The 15,087-nt window shown below is 42.8% G+C and overlaps 1 protein-coding gene across 21 annotated transcripts in view; it reads right to left on the minus strand.

The window, feature by feature from the left end:
* Nucleotides 1-202: 202 nt before the first annotated feature.
* Nucleotides 203-15,087, minus strand: part of EIF4G3 (eukaryotic translation initiation factor 4 gamma 3) — a 150,727-nt gene continuing 135,842 nt past the window's right edge. For 20 of the 21 annotated variants that reach the window (XM_052791138.1, XM_052791139.1, XM_052791137.1 and 17 more), the window contains 8 exons: nucleotides 13,205-13,377; nucleotides 10,861-10,986; nucleotides 9,889-9,970; nucleotides 7,951-8,049; nucleotides 6,855-7,001; nucleotides 5,607-5,688; nucleotides 3,983-4,129; nucleotides 203-3,008 (listed from right to left, as the gene is read on the minus strand). In XM_052791138.1, the coding sequence (XP_052647098.1) occupies nucleotides 2,827-3,008; nucleotides 3,983-4,129; nucleotides 5,607-5,688; nucleotides 6,855-7,001; nucleotides 7,951-8,049; nucleotides 9,889-9,970; nucleotides 10,861-10,986; nucleotides 13,205-13,377 (1,038 nt within the window). In that variant the 3' untranslated portion in view covers nucleotides 203-2,826. Of the gene's footprint in view, nucleotides 3,009-3,982; nucleotides 4,130-5,606; nucleotides 5,689-6,854; nucleotides 7,002-7,950; nucleotides 8,050-9,484; nucleotides 9,670-9,888; nucleotides 9,971-10,860; nucleotides 10,987-13,204; nucleotides 13,378-15,087 lie in introns of those variants that run through there. The other variant, XR_008235850.1, reaches the window with a different exon arrangement.

Below are 15,087 nucleotides of genomic sequence, written 5' to 3' on the forward strand. Positions count from 1 at the left end.
CACACTTTGATTCATGTGGCTGTTCAAACGCTCCACCAATTTCTTCCTTTCTGATTCAGGGTGATCGATAAATAAATCACAGTCATTGCACGGCACAGCTCCGGTGTCACACACTCGCGTTCCCAGCAGGGTCTGACACTGCCCATCCTCAGAGGGGAAACGCATCAGGTTCACACACCAACTTGGCAAATATTTGGCCTCATTTACATACAAACTCGCATCCATTTAATTAAACTATTTAACTGCTACAAACCATCATGTACCCGCTCAACATTCTGGCTCAAAAATGACTTTTGCGAGAAGAGCACCCACACGACCTTCTGCAGAGGTTTAACAAACACACCTTGAGACCCGCTGGGTGGATGTTTCCGTGCAGATGAGCCTTTCAGAGATCTCGAGAGCGCCCATCGCCAAACCACTGGGCCCAAGTGTGAGGCCGGGAAGGGAAGCGGCTGAGGACGAGGAGCTGCTGGATGTCGTACAAGCAGATACATACATATGCATATATTAAGGGTGAGAATATTTTTTTCTTTTTTTTTTTTTTTAACAAAACATCAGAGAAAAGTGTTTTATTGTTACTAAAAAAAACCCAAACAAACAATGCTCTAGTGTTTTAGGCCATGGATTCTCTAGCTCAGATTCATGGCATGGAACACATGTTAACAGGGAAAGTGTCTTGTGGACACCTCCCCTCCAGCCACAACCAGGCACCCTCCTCCCTTCCCCTTGGTGATCAAGTAACATCTTTATGCGAGTACAGCAATTGTTTACATGTAAAAGTAAGATTAGGAAAGTATTTAATGTATTTGTAGCCTTTTTTTCTTCTTGTTTTTCCTGTTTTTTTTTTGTTTTGTTTTGTTTTTTTAAAAAAGAAGTGATTTAGCAGCTGGGAAGTAAAAGACAGCATCATGTGAGCAGCTAGTGCTGCACAGACCACCAGCAAATGCTCCACAGGTTACTCGCGGTCCACGGACCACAGTTCGCAAACTACATTTTAGGGCTTCAGAAACTTTGCAGACTGTATCATGGTAGATGCTTCTTCACAGTGAGAGCCAGCAGGTCATCTTTGGTTGTTGAAGAGAGACACACAAGAGACTTAACGCACTCAGCAGCAGCTCAGTTTGGAGGACTGCACGGCATCAGGGTGTGGTTGAGGTCCCTTTGGGCACACAGGAAACACTTGCTCTGACAGCACTGCAAAGTGACCACTGTTAATCTGTACCCGGGCTGCACTCTGACTTCAGACACCGTCATGGGGTGAGCAGAGCTGGGAAGAGCACCACAGCACTTGTTCCACCTCTTGACTCATGTAGGGCGTTTTTGTTTTCACCCGTATGGGTCTTTTGGGTTCCATAGCAAAGGCAAGGCAACCAGCAGATGTGAAGGGCAGCAGTGGCGGAAGCTGGGTGGCAACGGGCGCACAAGCCACGGTGAAGGGCTGTCAGTTCTCTGCTCGAGTGGCTGCGACCTCTGCAGCTACCAGGGTCCCAAGTCCCCAGGACGACATCACTGATCGAAGTCACGTGAGACACACCGCAGCCGCACGGCTGGAAAAACCGAGCTGGGATCAGACACCGACCAGCCCCCGAGGTCGTCTCCCAGCCTTGCGGCAACATGCTGGGAACCAAACGCACCTACATGGTACAGCAGCCCAGCCAGCTGCTCATCGGCCATTAAGTTCTCTCTGCAGAAAAGGTCTCCCAAGCAGCAACCCCCTTTTTTTTTCTTTTTTCTTTTTTTTTTAAAACAACAATTGCTCTCACCCCTCTTTTTTTGGTAGACACACATACATACACACACTATATGTACACAATTTGGAACCGAGGATCTACACAATGAAAAGGAAGCCAGCACCGCTCAGAAATGGTGCACACATTCAGCAGCTGTCAAAGGAGAAGTCGTTTTACTTTCTTTTAAACTTGCAATGTTTGTCTTTATTTTGTTCTTTATATTTTGAAAGTGAAAAGAAATAGTATTGAGTCAATTTCTTTTTTTCTTTTTTTAAATATTTGTTCTATGTATTTACAAGCCTTAAAGTTGCTCTAAAGGTTCTGAAAGTATCACTAGTACTTTTTCCCCAGGGTAGCACTGTTTTGAATGAGTTATTTTCGGAGCACTCTGGTCCGCAGCGGTTTTCTCAAATGCATTTCCTTCCGTTCCAAGGTTATGTACGTTTTGATTACTATTTTCTTTTTAAATTTCTGAAGCAAGCTGAGAGGCAGGCAGAAAAATCTGATGACAATTTACAAAAAAAAATTGATCTCTTCCTCATCTAGCTTACCCCAACCCCCTTGAAAGTTTTGTCTATTTATCATGCTTTGAAACAAAACTGAGGTGCATATGAAGGGGAGGGAAATTTATTTCTCTGCTTTTGTTCTATTATACAATTTGTTTACAGAAACTGCAAATTTAAAAATTACACTGGCATTTGCAGTCCTTAAAATAATAAATTAAAAGTTTTCAACTTTTTTTTTTGCTAAACAGATTTGTTTCGCTTTGTGTTTTTGTAAGTATGAGTCCTTGTTTAAAAAGAAAAGAAAAAAAAAGATTAAAACAGAAAATATTTTCTATAAATAATACATGTATTTTGGTTTAGTGCTCCCGCCCTCAGGTTTGAAGTTTACTTTTTTTTTTTTCAAGTACCTTTTTTCCTCCATGATCAACCTTTGTGTTTATCTATTTTTACCTCTCCCACTCGTGCATATGTGGGGGAAGGGGGGGTCTGCGCGAGAATTGGCCTTGCTGCACTGTGATTGGCGAAGATGTGAAACTTTTTAAAAAAATACTTAAATTGTTTCTTTTTTTTTTTCCTCTGTATTTTAAGTTTTAATTATCCTCCGACTCCTCTTCGGCCTCCCGTAGCCATGTGAAGAATGCCGTGACAGATTTTAGCGCTACTCCTTTCCCGTTCTGCTCCGCTGGGTCCTTGCTGCTTTCCCACTTGTAGAAGGCATCCTCCGATATTACCTCCTCATCATACAGGCAATCAAAAAACATCCGCAACAAATCTGCAATAATGGAATAACGGGAGAGAACAGCTGTTAGTACTGTGCAGTTTAAGTCGGTGGACAAAGACACGGTTACGGATAAAGGGATTAACATGACCTTTAATGCAAGAGATGCAGATACAAGTAAAAGGAAGGTCTGTTACTGAGTTATTGCTTCCTGGCTGGTTACACACAGCTGAGAGGGAAAGCAGATCCCTCTGATGCTGTCAGATAACACATGCTCCACAGAAAAGGGAAAGCTGGGAAAGCAGCCGTGGGAATGTATTATCTAGGGATTGGCTGGCAAGCAGAATCCACAGCAGCCCGTCCTCCTTTCACTGGACCGCACAACCTGGCAGCCTGGCTCCTCTCCAACACCTGATTTTTCGTGGGTCAGCAGGAGGGATAACGAACAACTGGTGCCTTAAAGCTAAGGACAACCAAGTTGGGTGTTTTGGGGCACTCTCTGATTCTGTGCTGCAGACTCCCTGGGAATCCCTATTTCTTCAGCAACTCCCTCACCTCTTTTCCAACAACAGTGTTCTGCAGCATCTCTGGGACAAGACTCATCGGCTGTCCAACTCATTTTATTCCCTCCAAGTACACAGACATCTGTGGTGCAGCAATGCAATTACAATGCCCGGTGCTCTCACATGTCCAGGTATTGTAAACTCAACAGATTATTTTTTACTGCTCTTTTTTCCCCCTGTCTCTTTTTATCAGCAGAGGTTTGTCCTGCCTTCTGCATGGCTGCTTACAGGAGCAACCAAGAGAAAAGCTGGCCTCTGGCCAAGCATTTGGGGACCTCCACTGCTCTAAAAGTTGGAATCTGGCTGAGCAGAAACCCCTGTATGCTGTTTTCTCTCATCTGCTATGCACAAAGGTAAGGAAAAGCACATCCTCTTCCAGTCTCTACCACTAGACTTTACTCTCGCAGAAACAACCTTTCCTTATACTGTCAGGGTTCAAATTCCCAGCACAGAGGCAACACTTACTAGGAGGCTGATCAAGTTTTACTATAGATGCTTGTAGTGCATAAAGTGCTTGTAGTTCCTTCTCTGTGTCTGAGTCTAGGTACTTGAGTAAGATCGGCACTCTCTGTTTGATAACAGCAGTGTCCACGCAGAAGCTAGAAGAGTCCGCTGAGGGGAAGAGAAGAAAACAGGGTCAGCTTTGGTACACGGCAGCAGGGGTGGATCTTTTATCGCTTTTATTTATTCAAATAGAAATCACAGATACAGGTTAGCCTGGAGAGAAAAGAGGACGCGAAACAACAGGAAGTACTTCTGATCAACAGCTTTTTCTGGAAGTCTTGGTTCTTCCAGTTCCCCAAATTCAACCAGTGTCTGCAGCGACCCTGGCCCTAACCAGCCTGCTGACACATGCAGAAGAATTACAACCTTACTTTGCAGTCCAAACCGTTGTGTTTTCACAGAAAACTGGATGTCCAAAGTGTGTACAATGGTTAGGGCTAAAATTTCAGTTATATAGAAGGTTTTCAGAAAATTGTATCTTTTTTTTTCCCTAAAAATACTAAGGCAGAAACAGAATCAGAAGCTGCATATGACACAGGAAATCAGGAATATATAAAAAATACACATTAGAAGTCCATCAGCAACATGGATAAATTATTCAGTGGCTTTTAAGTAGATCATACAACATAATTAAGTGATATTTTGAAAACAAAAGGAAAAAAACCCTCAATTAGAGGCAAGGTCAAAACGTAAACCAGAAGAAGATGTTCCTGATACGCATCAGGGAACCCTTAAACATTTGTAATCAAATCCTGTGTCGTTTCGCCATTAACACTAGGTGGCATCAGAAAGGTTCTGTTCTCAGGGAGAAGAAAGGAGCTGGGCTGTCTTTCCCCCTGAAACAAGATGAAGTTCAGACCATTCTCTCCACCAACCAAGACTCGTACAGCTAGAGCAGAACTGGGTGCTTTATGAGTACAATTTTTTGCCTTCCCAGATGCCAACAGTAAAGTTAAAGAAAACAAAGTGGACTGACCAGATGTTTCTGGCTGCGGCGCTTTATTCAAGTCTCCCTGAGGGTCTGAAGCTCACACATCTGACTTGGGAACCCACCCTTTCCTCCATTTCCAGCCGACTGCCATGCTATTCAAGTAATCCACATAAACCGTCCTTCCAAAATTGCAACTTTGGACATAAAACTATTAACAAGACAGAGATGCAGGCTGGCTTCTCTTCTGCAACCCACGCTTCCAACTTGCACGTGCCAATCTGCAATGGTAAAGCACCCACGCGTACTTGCTGACACAGGAGTGGAAATGCTAATTATCCTAATAACGTCTAGCGCATTTCCACCTTCACTAGAAAAATCAATGAACAATCTGGCATTACTCAAGAGTCGTCTGAAACGTCTGCTCACACAAGGTCACGGGGACACGCCAGGGCCTTGAGAACACCGTAACCTGCAAAGCGGCTGGCTGTCACAGGGACATCCCGCTCTCGAGCACTAGAATTTAGTACAATACAAAAGTCTTAGTGTGTGATAAAAAACAGCCTCAGGGGAGGGAAAAGTGATATAAACATGAAAAATATAAAATAATTCTTTGCACGTTTGGTTTGTATGGTGTTTACATTGCAAGTTACTCACCTATAATAGCTGCTTTACAAACTGCTGTCATTAAAGCTCTAAGGAATGTAGGTGAACTCATCTGGCTTTCATCTAGATTAGCCTGAAATCAAGAGTAAATGGACCAGTTAAAAACACACTGCTGTGTGAGAGCAACTGCTTCCAAATTCCACCGCTGAATTTGGCAGCAAGATCAAGTTCAGCAAAAGCTGCTGCAGTAGAAATCCAGTTCACCCCTCTGCAAAAACTCAGCTTTCCCATTCAATTCTTGAAACCAGCTCAGGTATGTCAACATGCAACAACAGTTCTCTACTCCCACAACTAGTCATTTGTCTTGAGAAACAAACCAAGGCAACAACGCAATGCCCTTATAAGTTTTTAAGAGTTTTAGGCTTTTTCAACAAATTCTACAGCATGCTCCTTGGGTGGAGATTTGTTTGCTTTGTTGAAGAAATTCAGAGAATGGCTATGTAACTTGTCCAAGACTACAAAGAGCCTGTGGGAGTCCCCAGATTTTCAGTTCTGCTTTCATTCCACTCTCGACTTCTCTAATGGCAGTAGAAAAATGACATTTCTAACACATTGATCCAGCAATAGAAATAACCAAAATGAAGCTGACCAAGATTTAGCTGTAAGCACAAATCTAAATGAATCAGGCTGGGTATAATTTCAGACACTAGATTAAATATCTTACTTAAAGGATGCAGACAGAGATAGTGGGCAAAAGATCAGCAGGTTGACAGGGCTTTTTTTTTTAATTCCCTCTTTTTTCTTTTTCTGTATTTTCTCTTACAGTGCCTGGTCCAATGCACTGGGAAAGGTACATGTGCCCTCAGTGACTGCCCAGGATGTTTTTGCAGCATGGCGGGGCATGCAATTGGGCAGGGGGGAATTTGCATAGGTCATGTTGCAAAAGAAGTGAGAAGCTTTTATCCCATATTTTGGGAAGAAAGAATGTAGCACTGTACCCTGTCTAAAATGTAGTAAGTAGCCAGAAGCAGCGCATTCAGTGTCAAAAAGTCTACAGTATTTAAAAGGCAGTTACGCAGTTGTACCTTAATATGGCTAAAATTCTTTCTTCCTAAAGCTTACTATGAAATAACTGATTATATTTTAGATTTTAATTCTTTGGAAGTGTTGATTGCACAGACCTAATCATCTTAGTGTCCTACGCCTAGGGAGGAGCCTGCAGAGATGCTCCTTTAGATGAGAAAATATTTACAAAAGCAAACGAACTGTGTGCAGGGAGGGTGAAAATAGTCTTTGTACCTCTACCCAGTCAAAGATTTGTTCATCATTCGCCTTGTCCTCAACAATGAGTTTTTCTAGCTGCTTGTTCAGCTCTTCCGCAGAGAGTTCTTTCTCTGAAAGTGCTTCTGAGGAACCGGAACAGTCAGACTCCGTGAAGTCCAACTTCTGCAACATCAGAAACGATGATGAGAATTAGTTAAATATACTTTCCTATGCTGAATTACACTAAATTGAGGCAGTGAGCTACACTTCATTCTGCTTACTGGCACCTTTCAACTGCTAAGTTATCATTACAACGATTTATATACTTTTTCTGTTCCAACGATTATAAAGCATTTTACAAACATGTGGGAACTACATTATCCAGCAAAGACAACCAGGCATCTCAGAGCAACTCCAGCCCCGCACAATATCAGCGTGGACAAAATAAAGTGCATATTGCTCAACTAAAACGATGGGGAGCTGTAATGCAATTACCAGAGCTGGCGTTCACTCAAAGGAATTGCAGCTAACGCCCCAATTCATTGTAAAATGTGACAGAGGATCTACAGTCCCCTCACCAAGCCCCAGGCCTTGGTAATCCATTTCATTTCCTGTGGCGCAGCACTTCCTAAGTGCTAAAACCGGGCAGCGGATCACTTGGAGCTCCAAAGGGAGACCTCCAGCTTCTTCCTTAGGAGCACCACCAGCAAGAGCTGCAAGGTGCCCTCCATCAGGCCTGGCTCCTCTTGGCTGTGAAACCCTCTGGGATCACAATGCAAGGTGGGATGAGTGAATAATTGCTACCATTTATTCTGGCCCTTCTGCAGATCGTCTGTCCTTGCTGCAAAACTCATTCTTGAGTTCATTCCTCCCAGTTGAAGAAAGAGATCTCCTGGAGGAAGCCAGCTGACAGGAGATGTGTGCTGGGATGGGAGGGGACAAGCCCGTCCTCCCGGCGTTTCAGAAAGGCAGTGTTGCAATAATCTAACCCCAACTTGGTGAGGGAGACACTTCACCCCACATCCCATACCAACTATATATAAGAATGGGATGGAAGAGGATGAACAAATGGGACGTCGGGCCAAAAATCAGTGTGCCAAAATCATTAAACAGATGCTTGCTCTGAACTCACTTGTTCCATGAGAAAGGTATGTACATCCTCCCCTTCGGGTAAGTAGTCCTTCCAACTGAGGCCAGAGTCCCTCCATAAGGCTCCCACTTTCTTATGGCTCTAAAACACAAACAATTTGCTCATTTTCAAGACTTGAGAGACAACCAGGGAAGCTTACACAAGCCGGAGTGGTGCAGCTGTGTCAGGAGAAATAAAGAACCGTTCAGCCACCAAACAAAATGCCTAGCAATGAAGTGAAAACTTCTGGAAATCCCGTGCAAGAGAAATCATATATGCAACCCTGCCACAGGTATACACATCTTGTCAAGTGGTCAAACGCCACGGTGATGGGTAATAAACAAGGCATAACGTGACACATGGGGTTTGCAACAACTTCAGCCAGAGATTACCTACAAAAAGTGACACATCTGAACAAGGCACAGTTTCCCACGGCCGTGACACAGAGCTGGCAGTTAGATGACTTAGATTCTTCTCCTGACTCTGTCATTAACTTACTCCGTGACTCATTCTCCCCCCGCTTTGACACTGAGGCACCAGCAAATCAGCTACTTTTAGAAAATAATTATTTACATGGCTGTTTTCTGTGCAGAGGTCAAGCCTCAAATTCAGGTATGTAATCCAAGTTCACTCTTCAATTCCTAGAATTTACTGCAAACCTTGAGAAAAACGCCTTTGCAGCACATACAGTTCAGCTTTCCACATCCTCTAATGTCACGCTGACCTTTCGGTATCCAGCCTAAGATGGCACATACACAATTCTCACAAGAATAAAAATACTAGCAACAACCAGCTCTTTCCACCCAAATGCTTTGCCAAAACTTTTACCTTATAGCACCCACATAAGGGAGATCACTGCGTAGCCTAAGTTAAGCGCTGATAAAAGCAGCCTGATTTTCAGTTTACAAAGCAGATTACAATTTTAAGTTTACAATGCAGATCATTAAGAGCTAATTGTGCATGGTTCCTGCTATGATTCATCAGGATCTGAATTAGATGACTGATATTACATAGAAATTCCCGAGTCCAAGTACGGGCCTGGATGAGATCAAATTAGAAAGCTGCAGCAGAAACAGAAACCCAAGGCTGTACTTCAACTCCCAGAGCACAGCACCTTTTCTTTCACAGAACAAAGAAAAATAAATGGAAGTCGACTGTCCAAACAAGTATAAGACTAAAATAAATAAATAAAAAGTCACTATTTGCACTGCTAGACTGACTGCTAGACTGAAATGCTCCTGGAACATTCAACCTTATTTGAATGCATGCTTTAAAAAAAAGAAAAAAAAGAAAAAAAAAGGCAAGTGAGGGATTTTACAGGGTTGAAAATAGACACTATCCAAAGTGCAGTATTTAGCTGGATTAAAAAAAAGAAAGACAAAAAATGGAGACAGAGTTATAGGGAAACCACCAAACTGTTTGGACACACAACCGTGAAATGTGTAAGAGAGCTCTACAAGTTACAGGGTGAAAAGGTGTCACTACCCCTAGTGATGGGTGAATCTTAAGAGTTGGCAGATTTAGTTTGGATAAGCACCCAGAAGTCTGAGAGGCCATCTGAAGCTTATCCGAACCCTCAGAACCTCTCCGGTCTGCAAGAACAGCTCTCTCGCAAGATTTCCGGCACTTGCTGCTTCTGGTCAGCCCAGAAATACCTTGAGAATGTCCCTCTTGCAGTATTTCAGCACTCTAGCTTCTGGAAGAAGCCAGGTGCAAAGGTACCTGCAAAAGGGAAAAGTGATGAGAAAAAAAAAGTTAACTTTTTGGAATCTTGTAAAGGCTTGGTTTGAAACTGGGGATGAAGAGGCGGGTTTCCTAGGTTATCTGGACTGGCTGACCCATCTCTAAATATCTTCACGTGGGAAAAGTGTAGGCTTCATGCATAAACACGTACTCACTGCATCCAGCTCCCATCTACAACTGGTACACCTGGACACTTACCATTTGTTTGCATAGAAGGTGCAAGATTTCAGCAAGCAAGACGCCGGCTCTTCCCACAGGAAGCAAAGGTTTGCTAAATTCTCTAGAATGAAAGAAAAACAAATATTTTTCCTTATAATTTACATTGTCTGAAGATGGTTTCATCCTTGTAAAACAGCGCTCCAAGCCTGGAATGCAAGGCAAGGGGTAGTGATCTGAGGCAGGTAATCACCTTGAACTTCTGCCAGGGATAAAGGATTTGATCTAGCTAGCACTGCTGATAAAACAGACTTCAGTGATGCAGTGCGCTTGCCACAACGGGGCTAATTACAAAGATTTTATTATTATGTAATGTCAAACCCACTAATTTTTGTGGGATGCTGCATTTGGGTAGCAGGACCCATTTTGGGGAAAAGGCTATTATTTTCTTAATCCACTACTTACAGGAAAAGGGAACCATTCAATTGGCTTCTAGTTAATCCCCAAATATATAAGGACATGCACAAAATACAGAAACTCTGGTCCTGGAAGCAGTTTCCAGTCTTGCAGGCCAGGTTTTGCGCCCGTTTAAGGCAATGCCCCGGTGGCAGTTATTACACTCCGTGACGTAAGGACTCCTGCACAATAGCTCGCTCTCTTCAAATCTAATTCTCAGAGCCTCAGTGTGCTCTCAAATGACTGCGACTGTGCAACACCGGGGTATTTTTTTAGCTCACCTGAAACAAACAGGATTGAAGTAGATTTACAGATAAAACTTTCAGCCCTGAATGGCAGTGACTGCACAGCAGCAAGCTCCCTTCCCACCACAGCTTTCAGTCTGGTGCAAGTCCTGAACGATGTGCAGCAAGCCTTTTATCAACTCGTAGGAGAAGTTGAGCCTCTAACACTACTTGTCTTTTATCTACTGATGGGAACCATGCTGTGAAAATACTACAGCGTAGCCAGGCAGACAGCTCAGCTCAACTGATACTGGAAAAGAACAGCATTGCTTACTGTATAAGTTCTCTCATAGAGATTCCTCCTTCTTTTAACATGGGGGTCACCAATTCAGCTAGGTACAACCAAATATGGGGTATATCTATGGCCATATCGTCCGCCATCTCCAAGGTATCTGAAAAGCTTTAAAAGAAGGAAAAATGTCAAACATTAAAGACAATTTAATTTGAGACTTTTCCTGCAAAGTAAATCTGCACTTTCAAAAATCCTTTTTCCCCGTCCCCCCTGCCCCCCCAAATAAAGTAAAGAAAAAAGAAAATCACAAAGGTAACAAAGAAAACTATTGCCATCTTGTGCTTTCAATGCTTCAAAACTGCCAGGAGGGAATTTCTCTATCCGGTAACATAGAGAGCATGTGGAAAAGGCATCGCCTTCTGTAAAACCAGCAGATACATACAGGAAAGCTCCATTCACAATCATTCTTATATCCCAGTAACAAATTGTTTACTAACTAGTAAAACCTGCACAAGTAAAAAAAAGCATTTTTGTCTATAAATACAAACCATCTAATAAATGGAGCCTCCTTAAAAAAATCCAAACATTTACAGAAGGGGGTTAATAGTAACAGAAGTCCAAATGTAAGGTAATCAGCAAAATGTCTGTAAGTGTGTAAAAAAAACACAAGAAAAATATTCAACACACCAGAGGGAGGTTTCCAACCAGAACAGAAAACACAGCAGGATGAATTACAAAATCGCTCCCCAACTCTGGATACAGTTTCCAGAATCACTCAAAACTCTTCTTTCCCATAAAAGCCTTGTAGGTGGCTTCACTTCCCATGCCTGGTACAAGATGATCATTTTTCTGGCTCTCCTGCTAGTTTTCATCATGATTCATTTCTCACCAAAAAGCTTGAAAGTTCTGGGGTCCGGTTTAGTGACTATAAATTCATATTTTCTCTTGTGCTTCAAAACCAGAAACGATCTCCTTTGCTTTGTTCTTTACATCCTCTGCTACCTAGGTTTGTCCAAGCCTTTCTGCCAGAAATTGGTTTCCTGTTGTGTATCTCTCTAGACTTGCGCTGTGACCAGCACTCATCCCATAACCCCTAATTACAGAGCAATTTGTCTTGCATGAATAAGTATAGTGGTTTTCGGTGTTCTCATGTGCCTGCTGAACACCACTTGCCCTCTCATCATCTTCAGGAGCTGTTTCACTTTGTTTATGCCACATTCAGACCACATGTCCCACTATTTCATCAAGATCCTACTTATTTGGCATCACAACCACTTATCCACACTCCGGGGAACACAAGAATGGCTCTAATCACAATCCATTATGTAAATGTATCACTTGAAACAAGTCGTTTTGACCATCAGCGACTGCGTGGACACAGACGAGTGCACTCCCTGTGGATATGTATTTTTTACTGCTGCTCCATACAGTTTTGAGCTCAGGCTGCCTACACTTTTCCTGTGAGCCACTGGATTGCATCACGATGAAATTCACTGCCAGGCACGGGCGCAGGGAGATCACTGTTGGAGTGCTCAGTGGTACCACGACGAGACATAATTCAAATAAAAGCAGCAAGACAGTGCTAACCACCCAGAAACCCAGTATCTGAAAGCATTATTTCATCTGCTCATTCACTGGCTGCTCTTTGTGATTGTCCCTGTTTTAATCACACTGCTCTAAGCCCCAGCAAGGACTGAGTGGTGCCAGGGACCTCCCTGGGAATGCGGATTGCTTTATGACTGGATACCAGTTCAAATCCAGGCTGGGAACACAAAACCTAGAGAGCTGAAATGAACCAGCAGCCAAAACTCAGATCTCTTGAGGAAGTCTAACCCATCTGATACTGCATATTCTCCTTCTCACCGCCTCGAGGACATGTCCACTCCTTAAAGTGGAGGTGTCCCGAGAAATGGCATCGTATGGGTGAAGGCTGTTTTAGCAGTGGGAGAGCGGCTACGGTTCTGTGGATGCACAGGACTTCAGGCTACACAGCTTCCAGGCACTAATGTCACGTGGAGATTTTTGACTTCTTCCTCCTCTTTTAATCGTATTCAGTGATTTGCCAAAAGGCAGACATTAACAAACGCATCACAAAACAGAAATCTAAACACGCACATTTAAATAGACACCCACATATTTGCTTAGAAGTAAATACTTATATAAATACAAAAATATTTACATTCACTAAAGCATTTGAAATACTTAAAAATATATTACAATAACTATATTACTTATAAATACACCCAGGTGAAAAAACTCCTTCAAAACAGATGCATGGAGAAGGCAGGATACCAAAGCAAGGTAGGAAATCATTCCTCTCCCACACAGCGTTCATTTGCAAAGAACGCTAAAGAAAAGTATCCATTTCCACGCGCAGAATACAAACCCCTTAAAGAAATCCTGCTTGCTCAGCTTTCCCAACTGCACCAACTGATGTAATAACTGGCCCATGTGATCCCTGGTGATCTGACTCCTCTCGAGCGTCGACTCCACTCCCACTCGCACGAAAACAGGCAGCAGATTCTGGGTGCTCAGTTCCTCCACGCACTGCATTGCTTCCTGTTTGAACGACACACAGGATCATTCGCCTGAACTGAAAACATCAAAAAACGGGGCAGAAGGATATTTTCTACTATAACATAGAGGTTTTTTTGGAAATGAGTATTTAGTGAAGCTGCCAGGCAAAGGTGCCGAACTAGGCTGTGGAACCTCATCACGAATCAGCACTGAGATGGCAACTGAATAATAATAATAATAATAGTACAAAAAGAGATGAGACTTCATATCACACAAGCAAAAATTTTTAAAATACAATCACACTCCAGGGTACTGTTCAGCTGCTCAGTGAAAGGACAGGAATTGTCATCTGGATGCCACCAAAACGCCTAGTATTTCATCAAGTATCAAGCCAAGTGAAAAGGAGGACATCAGGTTAGATTCATTACTGATCTGATCTGGCACAGAAATGCCTGTGTTACAAACCCACACCACATAAAGAAGCAGAAAATAGGTAGGGAGCATTTGGAGGAAAATTTCCCCATTCTAAAGCTTCTACTTTCTGGCATGTGCTTTTTGTAACCGAAGCATACAAAACACTCTTAGAAACTTTCAGAGAAGCGCTCAATGTCATCCTTCAAAAATCTCCGCTGTCATCAGCAAAGATCTTTCACTGACCTTCTAGGTTCAGCCCAACGGATCTCAACGGGCTTCCTGACTAAAGACATTTGCTCTTTGTCTTAGGTTATGCCTTTAGTTATCAAGAACTGGCAGTCCCAGATGCATTTCTGCAGGCCCCGAACAGCTTTTTTCTGCAGGTCACAAGCCTGGCGGTCCCAGACTGCAGTCCCAGACTGCACGCTCAGGTCAGAGCTCTTTCGTCAGATGTGCCCGACGGATGCCGATGTCTCCAGGACAGACAGGTGAACATGCTGCTGTCAACCCTGCTGTCACCGGACGCTAGCATACAGCTCAGCAGTTTTAATTTACAGTCAGGTTAAATACTGAAGACTAAACTCATGAGAAACAGCTATTCCTCTGCTATATACTACATTAACATGCCCATATATGGCCTTATTAATGCGAGTTTAAACTGAATTAGTCAGAAGCTTTGTTGCACGTTGCATTGGAAGAGCACTAAGAATTTACAATTATCAAGTAACCCCCTAATGCAAACGAGCTGCCTCAATCCGATGTACTTTTTTAACCAGAGGTGCACTTGTCTAATACAATTCAACTCTACTTCCATCCAGCCATAAAAAACTTTCATTGTATTCACAAGCAGAGAAACTGAAGCAGCCCCTTAGCCCCAGACATCCAGGGGTTAGCCTTTGAAGTCTATCGCAAAAAGAAAAAGGGCTGGAGACTCCTTTGTTAACCAGCCCTGCTGTCCCCAACTCCTCCTGCTGAGACCTGCCAGGCCAGCAAGCTGGAGGACGTTGCGAATCAAAGTGGTTGGTTTTTTTTTTTTTTCTCCAAACCAGGATTTAATAATTTCTCCTCATAACTAGATGTGAACCCAAAACAATCAATCATAAGAATATTCCTCTTTCCGATTTTAATTGGAAGCCCTATGAAGTGCAAGCAGCAACTCTTTTTAGGGTGCCAAACTAGTAATTCCCTAGCGCTGCCATTTCAAACTTGGCAGGTTTTTAAAATTTATTTCAGCAAAAGATCAAACCAATCAGCTTTGCAGTGAATGTAACATGTCTTGCAAACTCCCTGGACAAGCTAAAAATCCATTTACAAGGGAAACAAAATTTCAACCTTTAA

The sequence above is a fragment of the Harpia harpyja genome, chromosome 7, assembly GCF_026419915.1.
Source record: "Harpia harpyja isolate bHarHar1 chromosome 7, bHarHar1 primary haplotype, whole genome shotgun sequence".
Lineage (NCBI taxonomy): Eukaryota > Metazoa > Chordata > Aves > Accipitriformes > Accipitridae > Harpia > Harpia harpyja.